The following is a 23,457-nucleotide window of genomic DNA, read 5'->3' as shown; positions in this document are numbered from 1 at the left end:
TTAGCCATCGTAGCATTAGTAATACGGTGCGGCTTTGAAGTACCCACTCTTTATACTCATTAGGCACAAACACCATCTGAGGGTCAATTTGACCTTTAAATCTAAAAACAACCTATTTGTAGATAAGCTATTAGATATTAAAGTGAGACATTGTTTACCACATATAAAAGAAAGTGTTTAGCTTCCTTTCTATGGATAATCTAATACTATAATGTCAAATCAAGGCACAGTGTGCCATATTCAGTCTTTTCAGCATTTTGTTTCAGCTTAAAAGTATGAAAAACAAACAAAACAACGTACATAACAGTTTATTGACATAGTTCCTGTCCAAATAAGCTCTAAGGCCACGTGCTCACATTGAGCATTTGGTGAGTTTTTATCTCAGTATTTGTAAGAGAAAACCAGGAGTGGGTAATAAATACAGAAGTGGTGACGTGTTTCTATTATACTTTTCCTCTGATTGTTTCGCTCCTGGTTTTGGCCTACAAATGCTGAGGTAAAAACTTCAAATACTCAACATGTGCACGTGGCCTTATACCTACTACTACATATTAGGATATGATCTTGGAGATGGAAGAGCCATATCTGAGGCCACATGCACATGTTGAGTATTTGGTGAGTTTTTTACCTCAGTATTTGTAAGCCAAAACCAGGAGGGAAACAATCAGAGGAAAAGTATAATAGCAACACGAGCACCACTTCTGTATTTGTCACCAAGTTTGGGAATTGGCTTACAAATACTGAGGTAAAAACTCACCAAATACTCAATGTGTGAACATGACCTAATAATAATTATAATAGTAATAATATTAGCCAATACCTCAAATTAAAAATGTAGTATAGGTCCCCTGATTAGCCATGTCTGTTACCTCATGTGCAGGGCATCGCAAGACCTTAGATATTCATGGATAAGACCACTCATATAGTGAAAGTTAGTTGCTCTTGCTTATAACCATGGATACCTAAGGTCCTGCAATGCCCTGAACATGAGGTAACAGACACAGCTAGTCAGGAGATATATACTACATTTCTAACTGGAGGCATTTGCTAATATTATTATTATTACACCTACTACATATTGGGATGGGATCGTGGAGATGGGAATAACCCTTCAAGGCCATGTATTTGTAAGTCAAAACCAGGAGTGGAACAATCAGAGGTAAACTATAATAGAAACATGGGCACCACTTCTGTATTTATTACCCACTCCTGGTTTTGGCTTACAAATACTGAGGTAAAAAACTCACCAAATACTCAACGTGTGCACATGGCCTTACAAAAAGCCTTTTCTGAGGCCACATGCACATATTGAGTATGTGGTGAGTTTTTACCTCAGTATTTGTAAGCCAAAACCAGGAGTGGAACAATCAAAGGAAAAGTATAATAGAAACACTTCTGCATTTACTACCCACTCCTGGTTTTGGCTACAAATACTAAGGTAAAAAAATAACCAAATTCCCAATATGTTCATGTGGCCTAAACTAGGTACTGCCCAATCCAAAGACTGCAAAGAACCACTTCAGGAAACCAAAATCTCCTCCAATAACGCCACAAAGTAAGAGTGCTTCCTGAAGCGGTTTCCACTAGACAACTCATCATTTGTAGCATATACATAGTAATAGTATATATAAATAATATAGGGTACTTAGTAATTTATAGTATTTATACATATTAGAAGAAATCCACCTGTAAACAATGTAATGTAGCCAATACCTAAGGAAGTGTTCCCCAACTCCAGTCCTCAGGAACCACCAACAGGTCAGGTTTTCAGGATTTTCTTAGTATTGCACAAGTAATTAACTATTTGTGCTTTACTAAGGAAATCCTAAAAACGTGACCGTGGTGGCTCCTGAGGACTGGAGTTGGGGAATACTGCCTTAGGCTGGACTCACATTAACGTATGGCATCCGATGCGACATGCTAAAACCCCCGGCTCTGGCTCTGCTGCGAGCGTGAGCCGAGTGTCATGCGACTGTGACCCGATCTTGTGCTGCGGAAGCGATTGATGGGTTAATCCCCTCATCTCCTCCATCGTTAGCCTGTGCGTATATAGCACTGCACTGGGATAACATCCGAGTGTAGTCCAATGTTTCTCTTGTACCCATTCACTTGAATGGGTGCGAGTGATACGGCTCTCAAAGAAAATCGCAGCATGTTGCGGCTTTTCTCGCATCCAGAATCTGGATGCGAAAAAAGCTGACCATCTGCTCTCCCTCATTCACTAACATCGGTCAGAGTGCAATGCGAGATTTTCTCGCATTGCACTCGTCCGATTTCAATGCTCGTGGGAGCGTACCCTTATGTGTATGATTGCAGTGTTGGGTGTTTTAAAACTGCATCAAGAAACCTATTTTTTGGGATATTTTTTAGTGTTTTTTTCCCATGGTTTTTATGTTTAGGGCATATTTTCTACCAGATTCAGTAGTCACATTCATTTAGATATTTTTTTAAAGCATTAAAGCAAAAGTGCCATAAGAGTTCCTTTCCTTTACACATGAAAACAAAAAGAACAATAAGAAGCTTATTCAGGGTATTTGAAACAGTTTTTGATGTGGATCTCATAGCAGAATCTGCTCCAAAATCCCTGTAAGTAATACTCTGTGTGAATATATCCTCAGGCATTTTTTATACACTCTACAGATGAAGCATTTCTCAAAATGCCAAAGATATCACGAGGCAGCAGATTATTTGCATTGTGATGGTAGTGTATAAAATGCTTTATCCTGTATTTCAGCAATATTTTTAGATGCTTTAAATAAAACAACTTTTGGTTGTTTTTTTTCATGACATTTTTGTTTTTGGTGTCGTTTTTGGTTAGTAACACTAATATTTTTTTCTGTGATTTTTTTTTTAAGTTGAAAATTGCAGGAAAACATTACTATAAAACGCAAAAACACCAAAAACTAAAAAAAAATGAGTATATTTAAAAAACTACAATAATTCTCTTAGATTATAAAATAACATCAAACCATTTTCCACCCCCAAAAAAGTGCCTATACAAACAAATTAAAAATGTGTGAAAAACTGAGATAAGCATTCAGCCATGAGGTTAATTTAAGAAATATATAAGACCTTATTTGTGGGGCAAAAAAATTGCATTTTTTAATTATAAAGTTTTCCTTCTTTTTAATTACATTTTAAAAACAATATACTTTTTTTTTTTTAACAAAACCAGAGAAACATTTGTCACACCATAAAGCTTTCCCCTTTAGACTCAGGAATGACAGGAATTGAAGAGACAGTGTCCATGGGAACAATTTCTCTCATTAGACTTTTTTACGCCTGAAAACACAAGAAAATGTGTTCAGCCTTTTCAGTAGTTATTGGTAAGTAAAGCAGGAAGATGATATTGGGAGGCTGCCTCGACCCTGTAAATTCAACCCTGGCAACAGTCAAATGCAAAAGTAAAATTGAAGACTGCAAGCGACGTGGATGAGATGCTCACAAATTACTTTCTTTTTACAACATGCGCTTTCTTTAATACAAGACCATTAAGTACATGATGTCAAAACACACAAATTGTAAATTGTCCTTTGCTGCAAGCTTAGAAATATTGACTGTTTCATGTCCAGGAGTGTCAATGTCTAGAATGTGCTGCATTTTAAAGGAAAATATATTTTTGGGGGGTGGTAATCACAGCTCATTCTTATTTAAAGGGAATCTGGCAACAGGTTTTTGCTATCTGAAGATAGCATGAAGTAGGGGCTGAGACATTTATTTCAGTGATGTGTCTCTTATTAGGCTGTGTTGTTTCTATATAATGAGTGTTTTATCAGCGGGAGATTATCACTGCCTTGACCAGTTGCCCAGATGAGACCTGATCAAACCACACCCCAAACACTTATTAGCACCTTACTATCAATACGCAATGTAGACAGAAAGCTGACGATGTGTGTGGGGTTAGCTTTCTGAGCGCTGCTACATGTTACATCTAAACACTCTGATTGTGTCATAAATGCTGCTCACAACTAATTGATACATTGTTGGATTCAAGGTCTCTTTTCCTACATTATGTTTCTCTCAGATGAGACAGCAAAAACCTGGTGACCCATTCTGTCACTAGGTTTTTGCAAAGTAATCTGAAAGCAGCATCATGTGGTGGCATAGAGTCTGATTCCACTATCACTTGCTGGGCTGCTTGGTGCAGTTTTGATAGAATCTCTGTTTTCACTGCTGTAGTTATAGCAGTGGTCAGAATGCTGTGCTGTAAATAACCCCTCCCACACTCCTGATTGGCAGCTTTCTATGTACATTGTTAGCAAGCTGCAAATCAGTGATGGGGGTGGGGTTACAGGGATTAGCCTGACTGCTCTGTACATGATGCTTATTCCTCTAGTGAAAATCACCTGCTGTTAAAAAAGTGATTTTTTTTTAAACTACAGCACGCAACCTAATAAGTGACATCCCAGAAATCAGGATTTCTGACCCAGCATTATACTACTCTCTCATTAAATATAAAAAACTGCTGACAGATTCCCTTTAATGTAATCTGATATAAAATCATTTTGTATTTCTTGAGCCTCATTTCATCATGTTTTTTTGGTTATGTTTAGCAGAACATCCTGATATAAACAATAAATATGCCTTCTGGGGTCTATTGGTCAACCTGGGGCCACTAGATAAGTATGGAATAGCAAAATAGACTATGCTATTCCATCCTGTGTCAAGTAAAAAAAAAGATGTGGATATATTTTTTCTCATGGTGATAGCCTATGGGTGCCAGATGTCTGTGATGGATGCTGAATAGTGGCATCAATCACCCAGAAGCTACAATGGCATGTGTTTAACATATATGACATGACGTACCGTATCTACGAAGCAAATAATATTATAGCATATGGGTGACAAACACTAATGCATATTTCCATTAGGTGGCATATAGGAAAATGAACATGCCTAGACAGATTTGAGAATGTTTAATGCCACATGGACTATTTATATTTATTATTGAGAAATGCTACAAATCCTGGATCCCCTACTCCATTGTTTCTTACTTTTGTTATAAACTTTAGCACGTAGATTGATGGTATTCATACCTGTTTGTAAAGTAGTCATTTAGTTTCTGTATTCTTCCCTGCAGGTTTGCAGATGTTTCACTTTTCTTTATAGCATTCACATACAGGTTTATAAACCAAGCCAAAGAATACTGATACATTGAGTCAATATAAGCCAGGTCTGAGATGACAAAGAATATGGCACTGGAGTGGTTAGCAACCTGTTCAGAACACAATGTCATCTGATTAGTGTTTTATCTCTGCAATAACTAGCATACACAATGGTTCAGCAAACAGAGAATATCTAATTAAACATTGCCAAAATTAAATCCAATATAGTTTTACACTTGAATTTAATTTTGCACTTTATATATTGATTAAAGAGAATTCTTTCATTTTAAAGGTAAGCTGTCATGTTCAAAAATGCCATTTACTTGCAGATATAGGTTTAATCTGCAGGTAAATGGCATTCAAATAATGTCTGACTGCCTTATTGAAGCAGCTACAGGGAGAAAATGACCTTATATTGTATCCTCCCTGTGGCTGCTTGCTTCTAGTTATAGGCGCAATGCAGGGATTAGTTACAATCACCACTCACTATTTAATCACTCCCCAACACTTCGATTAAACAGCCCACTTTGCACACATACCCTTTGTTGCAGGCTGTCAATCAAAGTACCAAAGCATGATAAGGCTGTGTGCGCACGTACATGCTGAAATTTCTGCAGCGATTTGGCAGTGCATGTGCGCTTCAAATCGCTGCAGAAACACTGCGTAATGGATGCAGTGTTTCAGCAGAAAAAATGCCGATTTCATGCGCTCAGGATGCTGCCTCTCCCATAGACAGAGTGGGAGCTGCATCCATAGAGCACGAAATAAGTGACATGCTGCATTTTTCAGCACACCGATTTGGATCAAAATTTCAGCATGCAAATCACTGCTTTCAAAAAAGCATTGTGCGCAAGGATTATGCACAATCTTCATAGATTGTGAAGGGGATGCAGGACGCATGCATTTACGCTGCAGTGCTAGACGCAGAGTAAATGCATGCAATACTCACACATGCGCACATACCCTTACAGCACTTTCACTATATAGTGAGTAGTGACTCTAAACACTCCCTGCACTGCCCTTGAGACTGGCTACAGGGAGAATATAACTTCATTTTCTCCCTCTGGCAACTTTTTCAGGAAGGCAGCCAAGCAGGATTTCAACACTATTTACCACAGATTGTAAGTATATCTTTTCCATTTTGGGCTGTGTCGCTTAATTGCAGAGATAATCATACTTATTTCTTCTGCAGCACAGTATGTAAAATTTCTGCTTACAATGCAACTGGACGTTTCTTCAAATTCTTCTTTGGGTGCGTCCTTTTCTTCCAGATGCTGCCAATCACAGCTTTTTAGTGACTGATTCTGCTAGAATGCTTAATTAGAATGCTGAATCATCCACGAAACTGAGATTGGAATGTCTGGGTGGAAGGAGTGAAAGCACACTCTCCCAGAGAAAACTCTGAAGAAGCATTCTGGTGGACTGCAAGCAGAAATTTCACATACTTCACTCTAAAAGCAACAAATATGAATATCTCTTGAATAGAGAGACATAGCACAAAACAAAAAAGAGTGGCAAAATCAAGGAAGCTCAGGGATTTTTACAGGGTATTTAGCTCAATTTTTTGATCAAGTGACTAGTCCTCTTTAATTAAATTGTAAACACATTGCATAATTTTTTTTTGCTCTTACCCTTAGATCCTGTATTAGACTTTTTGGGGATACAGTGCTGGCCCAAAGTATTGGCACCCCTGCAATTCTGTCAGATAATACTCAGTTTCTTCTTGAAAATGATTGCAATCACAAATTCTTTGGTATTATTATCTTCAATCATTTTGCTTGCAATGAAAAAAGAGAATGAAACAAAAATCAAATCATTGATCATTTCACACAAAACTCCAAAAATGGGCAAGACAAAAGGATTGGCACTCCTAGCCTAATACTTGGTTGCACAACCTTTAGCCAAAATAATGGCGAACAACCGCTTCCGGTAACCATCGATGAGTTTCTTACAATGCTCTGCTGGAATTTTAGACCATTCTTCTTTGGCAAACTGCTCCAGGTCCCTGAGATTTGAAGGGGGCCTTCTCCAAACTGCCATTTTGAGATCTCTCCACAGATGTTCTATGGGATTCAGGTCTGGACTCATTGCTGGACACTTTAGTAGTCTCCAGTGCTTTCTATCAAACCATTTTCTAGTGCTTTTTGAAGTGTGTTTTGGGTCATTGTCCTGCTGGAAGACCCATGACCTCTGAGGAAGACCTAGCTTTCTCACATTGGGCCCTACATTATGCTGCAAGATTTGTTGGTAGTCTTCAGACTTCATAATGCCATGCACACGGTCAAGCAGTCCAGTGCCAGAGGCAGCAAAGCAACCCCAAAACATCAGGGAACCTTTACCATGTTTGACTATAGGGACCATGTTCTTTTCTTTGAATGCCTCTTTTTTTTCCTTTAAACTCTATCTTGATGGCTTTTCCCAAAAAGCTCTACTTTTGTCTTATCTGACCAGAGAATATTCTTCCAAAACGTTTTAGGCTTTCTCAGGTAAGTTTAAGTTTTGGCAAACTCCAGCCTGGCTTTTTTATGTCTCGGGGTAAGAAGTGGGGTCTTCCTGGGTAACCTACCATACAGTTCCTTTTCATTCAGACGCCGACGGATAGTACAGGTTAACATTGTTGTACCCTCGGACTGCAGGGCAGCTTGAACTTGTTTGGATGTTAGTCGAGGTTCTTTATCCACCATCCGCACAATCTTGCGTTGAAATCTCTCATCAATTTTTCTTTTCCTTCCACTTCTAGGGAGGTTAGCCACAGTGCCATGGGCTTTAAACTTCTTGATGACACTGCGCACCGTAGACACAGGAACTTTCAAGTCTTTGGAGATGGACTTGTAGCCTTGAGATTGCTTATGCTTCCTCACAATTTAGATTCTCAAGTCCTCAGATGGTTCTTTGGTCTTCTTTCTTTTCTCCATGCTCAATGTGGTACACACAAGGACACAGGACAGAGGTTGAGTCAACTTTAATCCATGTCAACTGACTGCAAGTGTGATTTAGTCATTGCCAACACCTGTTAGGTGCCACAGGTAAGTTACAGGTGCTGTTAATTACACAAATTAGAGAAGCATGACATGATTTTTCAAACAGTGCCAATACTTTTGTCCACCCCCTTTTTTATGTTTCGTGTGGAATTATATCCAATTTGGCTTTATAATTTATTTTTGTTCATTGAAGACAAATTAAATGAAGATAATAATACCAAAGAATTTTTGATTGCAATCATTTTCAAGAAGATACTGAGTATTATCTGACAGAATTGCAGGGGTGCCAATACTTTTGGCCAGCCCTGTATGTAAAAAAAACACAGTGTGGATACCAAATACCAGGAGCTGTATTCAGTGGCTGGATGGATCAAGATGATGGGACTGCTAAGCTTCAGATTTCCCTTAATGATAATTAGCAATCGCAACACATTTCAAAAGTAGTTATAGAAAAAAATAAATACGGCTGAACTGCAAATAGATGCAAAAATGGCAGTTGCGGAAGTCTTCAGCAGACCACTGGCTGCAACAGTAACCCATTGGTGCCCCTCATTTGCATTGCAGTTGGGTGATGTGATCCAGTGCACATGAGCACCAGCAACTGCTCAGCTGGAATGTAAATGACAGCGGCATTTGGATGGCTAACAGCATTGATTGGAGCTGAGCTCTAGCCACTGCTGTTAGCCTCAGATGCTGCCTATGTAATACAGACTGCATTTACAGCGTGTAGAGGGAGGTCATCTTCTGAGCATCACCACACTCTGCAGACCCCTGTGCTGATGTACATTAAAGTCAACTTGCGCAAAGGAGTTATGTCACGTCTACACCAGAGCCTGCTCTTGCTGATAAGGGGGCATCATTTGGGGGTGATGCAATTTAAGTATGCATCTGCATCTTAAACCTGTCTGCATTCCAAATCATGAGTCAACTGTATGTCAGGCATGCATGCTATTCATCCTCACAGACCAGAGATGATCACGGGTCCGAGTAGAAAAGATGACTGCTTTAATCACGGAAGTTCAAATACATGTATAGAAGACAGTTGGATAGGAGCAAAGAATACGTACACTTCTATTGTGTAAACAGCAAAAAGAGCTTATTCTGAGATTTATATGTATATGTGTTTCATAATTTTATATTAGGCTAAGTCAGCATGAAACACAAAAGTCTTATGACCAGAAAGTCCCATGTCTGAGTACAGTGTGTGTTTATTTAAATGTCCTTTTATTCTGCCATCCCTCTGCTCTGTTTGTGCATATATTTGTGTTTCTTCAGATATTTTGTCATACCATGCCTGATGAAGGGACCTGAGATGTCTCGAAAGCGTGCTTTGCAACATCACTTTATTTTATTTTAGTTAGCCATTAAAAGGTATCACAAGATTATAATTTTGTTCCTCTCACTGAGAACATTCAATAATTTTTCAGCTGGCTAACATGGTACCAATATCTTTTCACTTGAGTACAATTCAGACACCATTTTGAGTCCTGTTTTGGATATCTTCATATAATACTGAATACTGACCATAACATTTCATAACTATGTCCATAACATTCCCCCATTTTGAGATGGTGGAAATCTTTGCCTACTTCTGTCGAGTCTATCGATCTGTCCTAATGCTGATGGTTACTTCACTTGCCTACGAGATAACCCAACCCTTGTGGATGAACCGCCTCCCTCAACAGACTACGCATAGTTAGTCAGATCCTGTCCCTATCCCTTTGACTGTTGTCATGGCTATGTTCCACGCTGGCGCGCGTTATTCGAGGGGAAGGAGGTGGTGGTAGTCCTGTCATCAGTCCACTCATAGGTTCATATTCATCAGGGTTGGTTGTACTAAGATCCTCATAGTCCTCAGGTGGTGGTGGTAGGACATCATCAAAGGCAGCATACATAGTCATCATCTAGTCCACAAGCTTGGATACCATATTCTTGAAACAAAATATCGGGTAGAAGAGGGGAGACAGCAATCTCCTTGTCCCAGGTCAGGCATCTTTTTGTAGTGGGATGCGTGGATCTATGTGGGTCTCCCTTCACCCTTTACAGCAGTGCTGGTCATCAAGAGGACTTGGAAGACCACATTGTATCTGGTTCCAGGGCTCGTAGACAGCCATCTCCTGATCTGGTTGGATCTGGAGTGGAGGAGAAAACTTGAGGACGTATGTTAGTCAAAGGTTTAGTTAATTAAACAACAAGTTTATTTAGAGTATCTGGGAGCGCTTACAAACAGGATCTCATAGGGTCTCAACTTAGTGGTCCCTGCAGGTGTGAGTCTGACAATGCAACTCTCTTGCCCTTGTTTCCCTGTTTCCTACACTGCCCCAACCTCTCAACCCTCCCACTATTCTTGCAGACGGTATAAAGTATGTAAGGCTAACTCTGTCCCAAAGGCTGGCCATATCTCTTTGGTCAAGTTGGCAGTGACTTTCTATGGTCTCCAGGAGCCCACAGCCACACACTATCTCAGTCTCTGATGTTTCTCATTCTGTACGGCTCCATCCTTAATACACTTGTCTTTTTCTTCTTCTGAGACTTATTTTTGGAGGGTCAAGACCATGTTTTCCCAAGACTTTCCATGTTTTCTTTCTTCTTCACATTAAGGTCACTTAAGGAGCACCGATTGACTGACTGTTTCTGTGGTAAATGGTCACATTGCTGCTTCTTTGATAGTTCTGTCAGGGAGGGCATTTCCTACTGCTTTTCTTGAGGTTCCTCCATTGTGGGCCTCAGTGATCTTCACCTGATGAGCGACACGCGTTGGGCATGGGGGGTTCACCAGACTTCTGACTGCAACCATGCTTACTTTGGCTCTCTACAGTGATGTAGTTTGGTTATAGTGGGTTTTCTCATTTGTGCATATTGTCCAGCTGTGCCATTGTGTGTATATTTTTTGCATCCTTTGAATGGACTTATTAATGTGTCCCATGGCTACTTTGTCTTTTACTGGTTAATATTTCAGTCATTTTATAACACCCCATTTAATCACTGTTGTCTTCTTGTCTGGTGTTTTTGCCTTTTAAATGTTTTTATGGGGTATGTTTTCAATAAAATATTGTTGGTTTATTTACATATTTATTGTCATGCATTCTATATTGAGCTGAGTGCTGTTGCCTGCTTCTTTTTTCTCCCTAGTATCAATTGTTACTTTTCATCCCTGTCTTTTGGCCTTTGCCTGATTTCTGAATTTCTGACCTGCCTGCTTTTTTTGTACCTTGCTGCCCTCTCCAGTGTGACCTTTGCCTGATTTACTTATAATTCTTTTTCCTGCTTATTTTGCCCCTTTTGTATCTCCTGATGTTGACCCTTGCTGTCGACTACTCTTTTCTGGATTGCAGCCTTCCATAGGCAGCCACCTCTTGGACCCTGTAGTATTTCCATATCCCTGTACAGGGGTTAAATGATTTTGGCATCTCCGGGATCCTGCTGAATGGATGGTTAGCCTCTACTCTATCGATGATAGCCACACTAAGTCTGTGGTCCCGGGCAGACGTCACAGGTTAAAAGGTTTTTCTGAACAACCATAGATCTAAAAGTGATGACCATTCCTAAAGATAGGTTATCATTATCATAAAGCTGATTTCACTATTCTTCAGGTTTGAGAGCTGATTTCTTCTAGCAATCACTGCTGTCTTTCTCCCAGCACATACTTAGAAGTATACTTAGTAGTATTGATAGTGAATTCATGTAAGAATAACTAATATTGTATCTATCTATTCCAATAATTAACATCATTCTCTCCCCAGTACCCAAAGTTTGGTGCCTCAGAGTGACCCTCGACTCTGCCTTGTCCTTCATACCACACATCCAATCCCTCACCACCTCGTGCCGTCTTCAACTCAAGAATATTTCCAGAATCCGTCCTTTCCTCAATCCTCAATCTACAAAAATCTTAGTGCATGCCCTCATAATCTCCCGCCTCGATTACTGCAACATCCTCCCTGCTAACATGCTCGCCCCTCTCCAGTCCACCCTCAATTCTGCTGCCTGACTGATTCATTTCTCTCCTCAATATCACCCCGCTTCTTCTCTCTGCAAATCCCTCCATTGGCTCCCAATCCTCCACTGTATCCAATTCAAACTACTAACACTGACCTACAAAGCCACCCATCTGTCTCCTCCATATATCTCTGAAGTAATCTCTCACTACACTCCTACACGTAATCTCCAATCCTCCCAAGATCTCCTTCTCTCCTCCTCTGTCATTCGCTCCTCATGCAACCGCCTCCAAGACTTCTCCCAAGCATCCCGTCTTCTGGAATTTACTGCCTCAACATGTCAGACTATCTGCTACACTTGCAAGCTTCAAATGGAACTTGAAGACTTATCTGTTCAAAAATGCCAATAATCTTCAATGACCCGCACTGCTGCCTCACCCCCATGCGGAGCTGTCTCCTCACCACCTTGCGGAGCTGCCGCCCAACCTACACCCCACCTACTGTCTCCTCCCCAAAATCCTATAGAATGTAAGCCCGCAAGGGTAGGGCCCTCTTCCCTCTGTACCAGTCTGTCTATTGTAACTTGTATATGTATTCTGTATGTAACCCCTTCTCATGTACAGCACCATGGAATTAATGGTGCTCTATAAATAAATAATTATTAATAATAATAATAATACTACTGTATCTCTATCAACTGTTTGCAATGATAACCAACGTAATTGTGAAGCTCAATACAAGATATATACAGTTGCATCTTTAATTGTAACTTGATATTACTTTAACTCTCTTCAACTTCTAGTAATTATATGTACAGTATGTTAAAAATGTAACATTAGATTTAAATGTCATCATGTTTTGTTTAATAGAAAATATAAATTGATATTTTTCATGATATCATTTGCAACAATATTTTAGCAAGACCCTATATAAAGCTCTGTTGATAACATCATAGTTTCTGTCATAGAATAAAGGAAGCAATGCTGCTTCTATGTTTTCTGATTGACACTTTTGAACCCCGTTAACTGAGTCTGTTGGGGTTTTGGTATGTTTGATTGCATTAATAATAACGCCGCATACTATGCTATTCTCAAGTACTATAAATTGTAACACATCATGAGACACTGACATCTAAAGCACACAATATGTAAAGTACAGTTAGGAACATAGATATTTTCATACCGCGGGTCTGATTTCTTATTATTTTCCTTCAATGTCTATATCTGACTGGGTTCTTATACCTCAGGAAATGAAGGATGATCTCATCAGAGAAAATACACAGAAATAAAATCAGCATAGTTTTAGAAAATTAGATTTTTGCAAGCCAATCTAGAGCACTGTCTATCTTGTGAAAGTCTTATAAACAATCAGCTTTGAAAAATGTTTATATATTTAGATCTTGGTTTGCTTTCTAAAATGCAATTCAGAGGATAGCTGGATATACAGTCATGACCGAAAATGTTTGCACCCTTGAAATTGTTCCAGAAAATTAAGTATTTCTCCCATAAAATTATTGCATTTACACATGTTTTGTCATACAGGTGATTATTTCCTTTCTGTGCATTGGAACAACACAAAAAAGTGTGAAAAAGGCAAAGTGGACATAATTTCACATAAAACTCCAAAAGTGAGCTGAAATAAACTATTAGCATCTTCAACTTTATAATTGGTTGCACACCATTTGGCATAAATAACAGCAATCAATTGCTGCCCACAACCATAATCAAGCTTTTTACACCTCCCAACTGGAATTTTGCACCACTTTTCTTTTGCAAGCTGCTCTAGATCTCTCACATTTGAAGGACGCCTTCTCCCAACAACAATTTCAAGATCTCTCAACAGCAGATCAATGGGATTTTGATCTGGACTCATTGCTGGCCACTGCAGAACTCACCAGCGCTTTATTTCTATCCATTTCTGGGTACTTCTTGATGTATGTTTAGGATCATTGTCCTGCTGGAAAACACGTGACCTTGGACACATGCCCAGCTTTCTGACACTGGGCACTACATTGCGACCCAAAATCCTATGGTAATCTTTAGATTTCATGATGCCTTGCACACAGTTAAGGCACCCAATCCCAAAACATCTTTGAACCTCCACCATATTTCACTGTAGTTACTGTGTTCTATTCTTTGTAGGTCTCATTCCATTTTTGGTAAACAGTAGAATGATGTGCTTTACCAAAAATCTTTATCTTGATCTCATCTGTCCATGAGATGCTTTCCCAGAAGGATTTTGGCATACTCATGTACATTTTGGCAAACTGCAGTCTAGCTTTTTTATGTCCCTCTTTTAGCAGTGGGTTCCTCCTGGGTCTCTTGCCATGGCGTTTCATTTCATTCACATTGACAGATAGTTCACTCTAAAGGCTGCTTTACACCAGGCAATCTATCGTGCGATAGATCGTCGGGGTCACGTTTTTTGTGACGCACATCCGGCATCGCTGGCGATGCCGGCCTGTGTGACACCTCCTAGCGACGCAGTATCGTTCACAAATCGTGAGTCGGGTACTGCTCGTTAGGTTCCATAATATCGTTTACTTTAGTTGACCATCGTTTCCGTGGTAGCACACGTCGCTCCGTGTGACACCACGGGAACGATGAGCAGCTCACCTGCCTCCCGCGGCCGCCGCCGTCTCTATGTGGAAGGAAGGAGGTGGGTGGGATGTTTACGTCCCGCTCATCTCCGCCCCTCCGCTTCTATTGGCCGGCGCCCGTGTGACGTCGCTGTGACGCCGAACGTCCTTCCCACTCCAGGAAGTGGACGTTCGCCGCCCACAGCGAGGTCGCACGAGAGGTAAGTATGTGTGACGGGGTTTACTAACTTTGTGCGACACGGGCAGCGATTTGCCCGTGACGCAAAAAGGACGGGGGCGGGTACGATCGATTGTGAAATCGCACAATCGGTCGTACCGTGTAAAGCAGGCTTAACCCTGATGAACCCTGAAACTGAAGGACAGCTTGAATTTCTTTGGAACTTAATTGGGGCTGCTTATCCACCATCTGGGCTACCCTGCTTTGCAACTTTTCATCAATTTTCTAAGCCTTCTACATCCATGGAGATTATATATAGTTCCATGGGTTGTAAACGTCTTGATTATGTTGTATATTGTGGACAAAAGAACATTAAGATCTCTGGAGATAAACTTGAACCCTTGAGATTGTTGATATTTTTCAACAATTTTGGTTATCAAGTCCTCAGACAGTTCTCTTCTCCTCTCTCTGTTCTCTATGTGTAGCATATGCAGGCACAAAATGCAAACATTGTGTCAACTTCTCTCTTTTTTATCTGGTTTCAGGTGTTATTTTCATATTTCACAAACCAGTTACTTTCGACAGGGGAATTTAAACGAGAATCACATGCTTGAAACAAAATTGTTTAACCACAATTTTGGAAAAATGGCAAAAATTTAGTCCGGCCCATTTTTGGGGTTTTGTGTTAAATTATGTCCAAGTTGCCTTTTATATCTCTTTGTGTGTTGTTCCAATATGCACAAAGAAAGTAAACATGTTTATGACAAAGCATGTGTAATTCCAATAATTTTCTTGGAGAAATACTTCATCTTCTGAAACAACTTCAAGGGTGCCAACATTTGTAGCCATGACTGTAGGTGATTTATAATTCACACGTTTTGCCTACTATAACATACTTCCACCACCACTGTGGTAAAGCTTCTATTTCAATTAAATCACACAAATATCTGTTATAGATATACAGATATTAAAGAAGCTCAAAGAAGCCAGAAATAATAAAAATATATTTTTTATTCATTATTTATTAAAACTCATATATGAAAAAACTCCACTAAATAGTACCCTAGGACTAGGTTAAACAGGTCAGAAGGTTTCACCAAGGGTTCTACATTAAACATATAAATTCAAGGATTCATGGTGCCCCATAGTTGATTACACATATATAAGGCTACAATGAATATTCAAACCTGCTTTTTTCAAATGCAGAAACCATTACATAAAACATCATCATAGTAGCATACTATATGATAACCAATAACTAGGTAAAAAATACCATAACTCAGTTTTCTAAGTCCCTGAGGGATTCCCAGTTAACATTAGTATGTATCCTGCTATGTGGACATGTAGCCGGAGTCCCATGACCATAAGGTTACCCCATAATACACCACATAGCTTATCAGTAGGAATAGTAACCCCCAACCCCTCAGGGAAACCAATAGTATGCAATTTACCTATTAAAGACCTGATATCCGCGTCCTGCGACCCCAACACGTGTTTCGCCTTTTCTTCTTCAGGACGCCCCTGAAGAAGAAAAGGCGAAACACGTGTTGGGGTCGCAGGACGCGGATATCAGGTCTTTAATAGGTAAATTGCATACTATTGGTTTCCCAGAGGGGTTGGGGGTTACTATTCCTACTGATAAGCTATGTGGTGTATTATGGGGTAACATTATGGTCATGGGACTCCGGCTACATGTCCACATAGCAGGATACATACTAATGTTAACTGGGAATCCCTCAGGGACTTAGAAAACTGAGTTATGGTATTTTTTACCTAGTTATTGGTTATCATATAGTATGCTACTATGATGATGTTTTATGTAATGGTTTCTGCATTTGAAAAAAGCAGGTTTGAATATTCATTGTAGCCTTATATATGTGTAATCAACTATGGGGCACCATGAATCCTTGAATTTATATGTTTAATGTAGAACCCTTGGTGAAACCTTCTGACCTGTTTAACCTAGTCCTAGGGTACTATTTAGTGGAGTTTTTTCATATATGAGTTTTAATAAATAATGAATAAAAAATATATTTTTATTATTTCTGGCTTCTTTGAGCTTCTTTAATATCTGTATATCTATAACAGATATTTGTGTGATTTATTCTGTAGGTGATTTAGCAGACTTTCCTTAACTGTTGACATATGAAATTCTAAATTTGTCTTTTTGTAAATAGTGAGCAGTAAGGATTTTAGAAAAAAACACTTTGAGTAACATAATTTAAGTTATAAAAATAAAAATCCTGATTCAGAATTATTTGTAAATGGAAGACAATGCTTTTGAAAGTAATCTGCTCAAAATTTATCACAGCATATGTCTACAATACAAGTAAAAATAGCAGCTTAACAATAGTAATTAATAATGAAGAAACCCCTGTAGAGCATGAAATGAAATTGTGTACACTGGAGCACTCCTACAATGCAGCAGCCCTGAATGGTTTAAGTATTGAAACAATGAAATCCATAAAACAGTTTGAGTCTTCAAGGATAATAACTAGGAAAAGGAGACAAGTCCACAAATACTAAAAATGCACAGCCAGCAATTGACTGAAAAAAAAAGAAAAGACAATGAACATAAGGCATCCAAGCAATCTGCACTCAAGTTGTCACACTGATTTCTATCTCGTGAAACCTAAATATATGTATTAAATGGGAACCTGTCAGTCGATTTATGCTATCCAAACCACAGGTAGTGTGAATCAGGATCTGAATGATTGCAGTCAGGTTTATTTTTTGCTCTGCCGTTTCAGACAAATGATCGCACCCAGTTGGCTTCTCTGTGCATCACTCTAGTTGATTAACAGGTCTTTCCCATTGTACACACATGGCAGAGACATGTCAATCATTTAGAATGAGGCAGCCCTAAACTAGTCTCATCTCCCTATGGTCTAAGACGGATCTTCAAACCATGTTTGCTAAGAGAATGCCGATGCCATGTGTTTGTCTACTGTGTCTACGACGGTTACCGACTGAGGTGATGGACACCAAGCCAAAAATAATAGTAAATTCCACATACCCCACCTAAAGACCTACACACACACTGACTCTCTCTGCCATAGGCGTACGGAGCCCCCATGGCTCAGCATCCCTACCATCCTACATAAGCTCGCCTCTCTTTTAGCTTTGCCCCTAGTAGAAGACACTGTTCTCCACTCTGACTGTACTACCATCCCCATTTTTTTTACTTGGAATTGTTTAACAAGGTCACTTAAAAATTATTTATTTAAACCAGTTACTCCCTTTAATTGTAATCACAATGCCTATTGTAATAAAAATAATTAACTGATAACCACATTAAATTTGATCCATAACACTGGACATGTTTCATGTCATTACTATCGTACTATAAAAAATTATACTAGAATATTTATTAATTGTTTTTTCTTTTCTAAGGTAGGTAGTTTTTTTGTGCTACTATTCTTTCTTAAAAGAAAAAAAAAATATCAGGGACCGAAATGGTGTAAAATGTACATACTGGTCTGTAGCCATCTCTGGTTTCATCAATTTGTTTCTCTGTCTTAGCTGTTATTTCTTGTTTCTCCTGGACCTCTTGGGATAACTTCTTGCTTGAGGAAAGAATGTCAATAGCTCTCTCGTCCTCCAAGATGTTTCCTTGTGACAAAGATAATACTTCCAAAATCTGATCTTCTATCTCTTTCAACTGCTTTCTATAAAAGAAATGTTATTTATATTAGGAATCATGAAAATAGTGCATGAAGGTTTCAAGCGCAGTCTAGGAAGCTATTTCTGTCTATTTGCGGTGTGACATATTCCCAAGTAGGCCCTCACGGTAATTTAATTGTCATAGATTCCTAAGCATGTCAAATTCCAACTCAACTGCTTACAAATTTTGCCTCAAGTGAATTATTTTATAATAGACTCTAGGAGGAATTCATCAATGTTTGACTGATTTAATTCTTTACCTACACGAAAGACTCTTAGGCATATAAAACCAATATATAGTTAAAATTTGCAACCAGTGATCATATATTCATTTTGCTGGGGTTATTACTACATTTATCCTTTTATCGTTCATCTTTTATTCCATCAGCACTTACCACTTCCATCTCATATCATAAACATGGAATCTAACTCAGCATATAAAGCAAAGTAATGTAAATCTTGCTCACATACCCTAGCTCATAAAACATAAATGTCTATCACATAAAAAAATAAGCACTTTATTTTTTTATTTCATGTATATTTTTTTTTATTAAATTTATTAAGCTAAGATTAAATGCATGAGACATTCTTTTGAATGGTATACTAATGACAGGATTGGAGAACCTTGATTGGTCAATCGCCTTACCTTTCTAGATATTACAACAAGTGGCATATTTATCTTTGCATCATAAACTTATATATATATATTTTTTTTTTTCAATGGAGCTAACATTAAATTAGACAGAAATACACTCTATACCGTGTTAATGTGGTTAATGACTATTCTAGCTTTAAACGTCTGTTTTTTAATGCAATATCTACATAGGTGTATAGGGGCCCATTTCCAAAAACCCCAATTCCAGTGTTCTAATGGTACATTGTGTTTTCTAACTGTGTTATAAGGCTAATGGATGTTTAGAAATCTCTTGAAAACCCTTGTGCAAGTATGTTAGCACTGCTGAAAACAGTTTTGCTGATTTGAGAAGCTATAAAACTAACCTTCCTTTGAGCTAGTTGAGAATCTAGAGCATTACATTTGTTGGTTCCATTAAACTCTCACAATGGCCATAAAAAGAGAACTTTCATGTGAAACTCGACAGTCCATTCTTGTTCTTAGAAACAAAGGATATTCCATGCAAGAAATTGACAAGAAACTGAAGATTTCCTACAAAAGTGTATATTACTCCCTCCCTTCAGAGGAGAGCACAAACAGCCTCTAACCAGAGTAGAAAGAGAAGTGGGAGGCTCCGCTGCACAACTGAGCAAGAAGACAAGTACATTAGAGTCTCTAGTTTGAGAAATCGAAGCTTCACAGGTCCTTAACTAGCAGCTTCATAAAATAGTACCCGCAAAATGCCAGTGTCAATGTCTACAGTGAAGAGGCAACTCCGGGATGCTATCTGGGACTGGCCAATAAAAGGAAAAGATTAATATGGGCAAAATAACACAGACATTGCACAGAGGAAGATTAGAAAAAAAGTGTTATGGACAGATGAATCGAAGTTTGAGGTGTTTGGATCACACGAAAGAACATTTGTGAGATGCAGAACAACTGAAAAGATGCTGGAAGAGTACTTGACGCCATCTGTCAAGCATGGTGGAGGCAATGTGATGGTCTGGGGTTTCTTTGGTGCTGGTAAAGTGGGAGATTTGTACAAGATAAGAAGGATTTGGAATAAGGAAGGCTATCACTCCATTTTGCAATGCCATGCTATACCCTGTGGACAGCACTTGATTGGAGCCAATTTCATCCTACAACAGGACAATGACCCAAAGCACACCTCCAAATTATGCATGAACTATTTAGGGAAGAAGCAGGCAGCTGGTATTCTCTCTGTAATGTAGTGGCCAGCCCAGTCACCAGATCTCAACCCTATTGAGCTGTTGTGGGAGCAGCTTGACTGTATGGTACGCAAAAAGTGCCCATCAAGCCAATCCAACTTGTGGGAGAGGCTTTTGGAAGCATGGGGTGAAATATCTCCAGATTACCTCATCAAATTAACAGCTAGAATGCCAAAGATCTGCAAAGCTGGAATTGCTGCAAAGGAGCATTATTTTATTAAAGCAAAGTTTGAAGGAGAAAATTATTATTTAAAGTAAAATCATTATTTCTAAGCTAGTCAATGTCTGGACTGTATTTTCTATTCAATATGCATCTCATTTGATAACTAAAAGTATGATGTTTCATGGAAAAGACAAAATTGTCCGGGTGACCGCAAACTTTTGAACTGTGGTGTATATATTTTACAGTCATGGCTGAAAATGTTGACACCAAATATATATATATATATATATATATATATATATATATATATATAGGCATGGCCGAGAATATTGGCACCATTAAAATTGTTCCAAAAAATGAAGTATTTCTCCAAGATAATAATTATTAGACATTTTGTTATACCCATGGTTACTTCATTTGTGTGTGTGAGCAACACAAATAAAAACTGAGAAAAGAAAGACAAATTGGACATAATTTCACACAAAATATTGGAACAACATAAAAAAAATCAGAGGCTCAAAAAGCTAATGGGGCATAATTTAACACAAAACTCCAAAAATGAACCAGACAAAATTGTTGGCACATTCAATTTAATATTTGGTTGCAAACCCTGTAGAATGAATATCTGCGATCAATCACTTCTTATAACCAACAACAAGCTTCTAAGGCTATGTGCGCACTTACCGGATTTTGCCGCGGATTTTTTGCGGTTTTGCTGCATGTTTCGCTGCAGAAAACGTTCATAAAAAAATTCTGTGCGCACTAGGCGGAATTTGACAGCTGCATGTTTTGCTGCGGGATTCCCACAGCAAAAACAATTGCATGTCAATTCTTTTCCGCACGTCGCTGCGGGATTTCACTACATTGACTCCAATGTTAATCGTGAAATCCCACAGGGAATAACGCAGGAAGCAAATTCTGTGCGGTTCACTGCGTTTTCCTGCGTTATTCCCTGCGGTATTTCGCGGTTTACCTCCGTTATGTACATCGCTTGTCTGTGGTTTTGCAGGGAAGTGATGTCATTATAGGAAGAGGAAGCCGTGCAGAGAGTAAACACACACATCACAGACACACAGACATGACAGACATAGAACACAGACACAGACACATAGAACACACATAGAAAGAAAACGGAAATATAGAAAACAAAGAACGTGGGCTCCGCTGTATTTTTACCTTCCAGCCGAGGTAAGCACACAGCGGTGGCCCGGTATTCTCAGGCTGGGGAGGGAGAGGGGCAGGGTTAATGTCCCCCGCCTCACTCCCCCTCCCCCAGCCGAGAATATCAGCCGCAGCTGCCCCGGGACTGTCGCATGCATTATGCGGCAGCACCAGTGTGTCCCCGACTCTTCTTGCTGCCGTGTAGCAGTGGCAGCAAGGTAATACAAGGGGTTAATGGTGGTGGATCACCGCCATTAACTCCAGGCTTGATCATGGCAGCGTCTATAGGCCCTGTCACACACACAGATAAATCTTTGGCAGATCTGTGGTTGCAGTGAAATCATGGACATATTGTTCCATTTGTACACAGCCACAAACCTGGCACTGATTGTCCACAATTTCACTGCAACCACAGATCTGCCGCAGATTTATCTATGTGTGTGACAGGGCCTTTTGAGACAGCTGACATGATCAACCCGTAAGTAAAGTGAATAAAACACAGACACCGAAAAATCCTTTATTTTAAATAAAACAAACAAGCCTCGTTCACCATTTTATTAACCCCTCCCGCACCAAAGCTCCGGCGTAATCCACAGCTCCGACGTCCTGCGCTGCTTACATCCAGCCACGACTGTCACAGACACAGCGCTGAATGAATGCAGCAGACAGCAGAGGTAATTACCGGTCATTTCCCACGGCCGGTAATGTGAACTCACTGCCGACCGTGGGAAATGTAGCTATCTGTCCTCTATCTATCTATCTATCTATCTATCCCTCTATCTATTCTTCTGTCTATCTATCTACTATCTCAGAATTAAATGACTTTTTTTTTTTTTTCAATGTGCTTTATTGCATTGAATGCAATAAAGCACATCCCAACCCGCACGCGGCAAGACTGCGGCAATACCGCGAACAATACCGCGGTGAAACCGCAGCAAACCGCAGCAAACCGCATGCGGTTTTCGTGTGCGGTTTGCCGCGGTTTTTTACTGCGGGTGCGGTAATCTTTGAGAGCATGCGGAATTTTCTCAAGAAAATTCCATTTCCCAGTGCGCACATAGCCTTAGACCTCACAACTGGAATTTTGCACCACTCTATTTTTGCTAACTGCTTCAGGTCTCTCATATTTGAAGGCTGCCTTCTTCCAACAGCAATTTTATGATCTCTCCACAAGTGTTCAATGGGATTTTGATCCAGATTCATTGCTTGGCCACTTCAGAACTTTCCAGTGTTTTGTACCCATCCACTTCTTGTTGCTTCTTGAAGTATGTTTGGGGTCATTGTCCTGCTGGAAAACCTGTGACCTAGGAAGCAAACAGCTTTCTGACACTGGGCACCACATTGCAACTCAAAATCTTTTGGTAATCTTCAGATTTCATGAGGTCTTGCACATAGTCAAGGCACCAAGTGCCAAGGGCAGCAAAACAGTCCCAAAACATCTTTGAAGCTTTAAGATATTTGAAGGTAGGTACTGTGTTCTTTTTCTTTGTAGACATCATACTGTTTTCAGTAAACAGTAGAATGATGTGCTTTACCAAAAATCCCTATCTTGGTCTCATATGTTCACAAGACACTTTCCCAGAAGGATTTTTGCTTGTTCACTTACATTTTGGCAAATTGCAGTCTAAATTCTTTTATAACTTTGCCAGTAGTGGGGTCCTCCTGGTCTCCTGCCTTAGCATTTCATTTCATTTAAATGTCGAAGAATAGTTTGCTATTTCACTGATCTACCCTGAGCCTGTAGGACAGCTTGAATTTCTTTGGAACTGGATTGGGTCTGCTTGTCATCCATCCGGACAATCTTATGTTTCAGCAATATTTCACTGCTTTTCATGTCCAGAGTGATTACCT

At 39.4% G+C, this 23,457-nt stretch overlaps 1 protein-coding gene across 1 annotated transcript in view; it reads right to left on the bottom strand.

Moving 5' to 3' along the window:
- The window catches only part of LOC142302376 (dynein axonemal heavy chain 3-like), a 2,626,214-nt gene that overhangs the window by 296,919 nt on the left and 2,305,838 nt on the right, over positions 1 to 23,457 (bottom strand). The window contains exons 64-65 of the mRNA XM_075343433.1: positions 18,253 to 18,445; positions 5,037 to 5,215 (exon numbers count right to left, since the gene is read on the bottom strand). Coding sequence (XP_075199548.1) covers positions 5,037 to 5,215; positions 18,253 to 18,445 — 372 coding nt within the window. The remainder of the gene's footprint in view (positions 1 to 5,036; positions 5,216 to 18,252; positions 18,446 to 23,457) is intronic.

Source organism: Anomaloglossus baeobatrachus, chromosome 4, assembly GCF_048569485.1.
Source record: "Anomaloglossus baeobatrachus isolate aAnoBae1 chromosome 4, aAnoBae1.hap1, whole genome shotgun sequence".
NCBI classification, from domain to species: Eukaryota; Metazoa; Chordata; class Amphibia; order Anura; family Aromobatidae; genus Anomaloglossus; species Anomaloglossus baeobatrachus.
The sequence above is the reverse complement of the archived record's forward strand: the minus strand, read 5'-3'. Positions and strand labels throughout refer to the sequence as shown.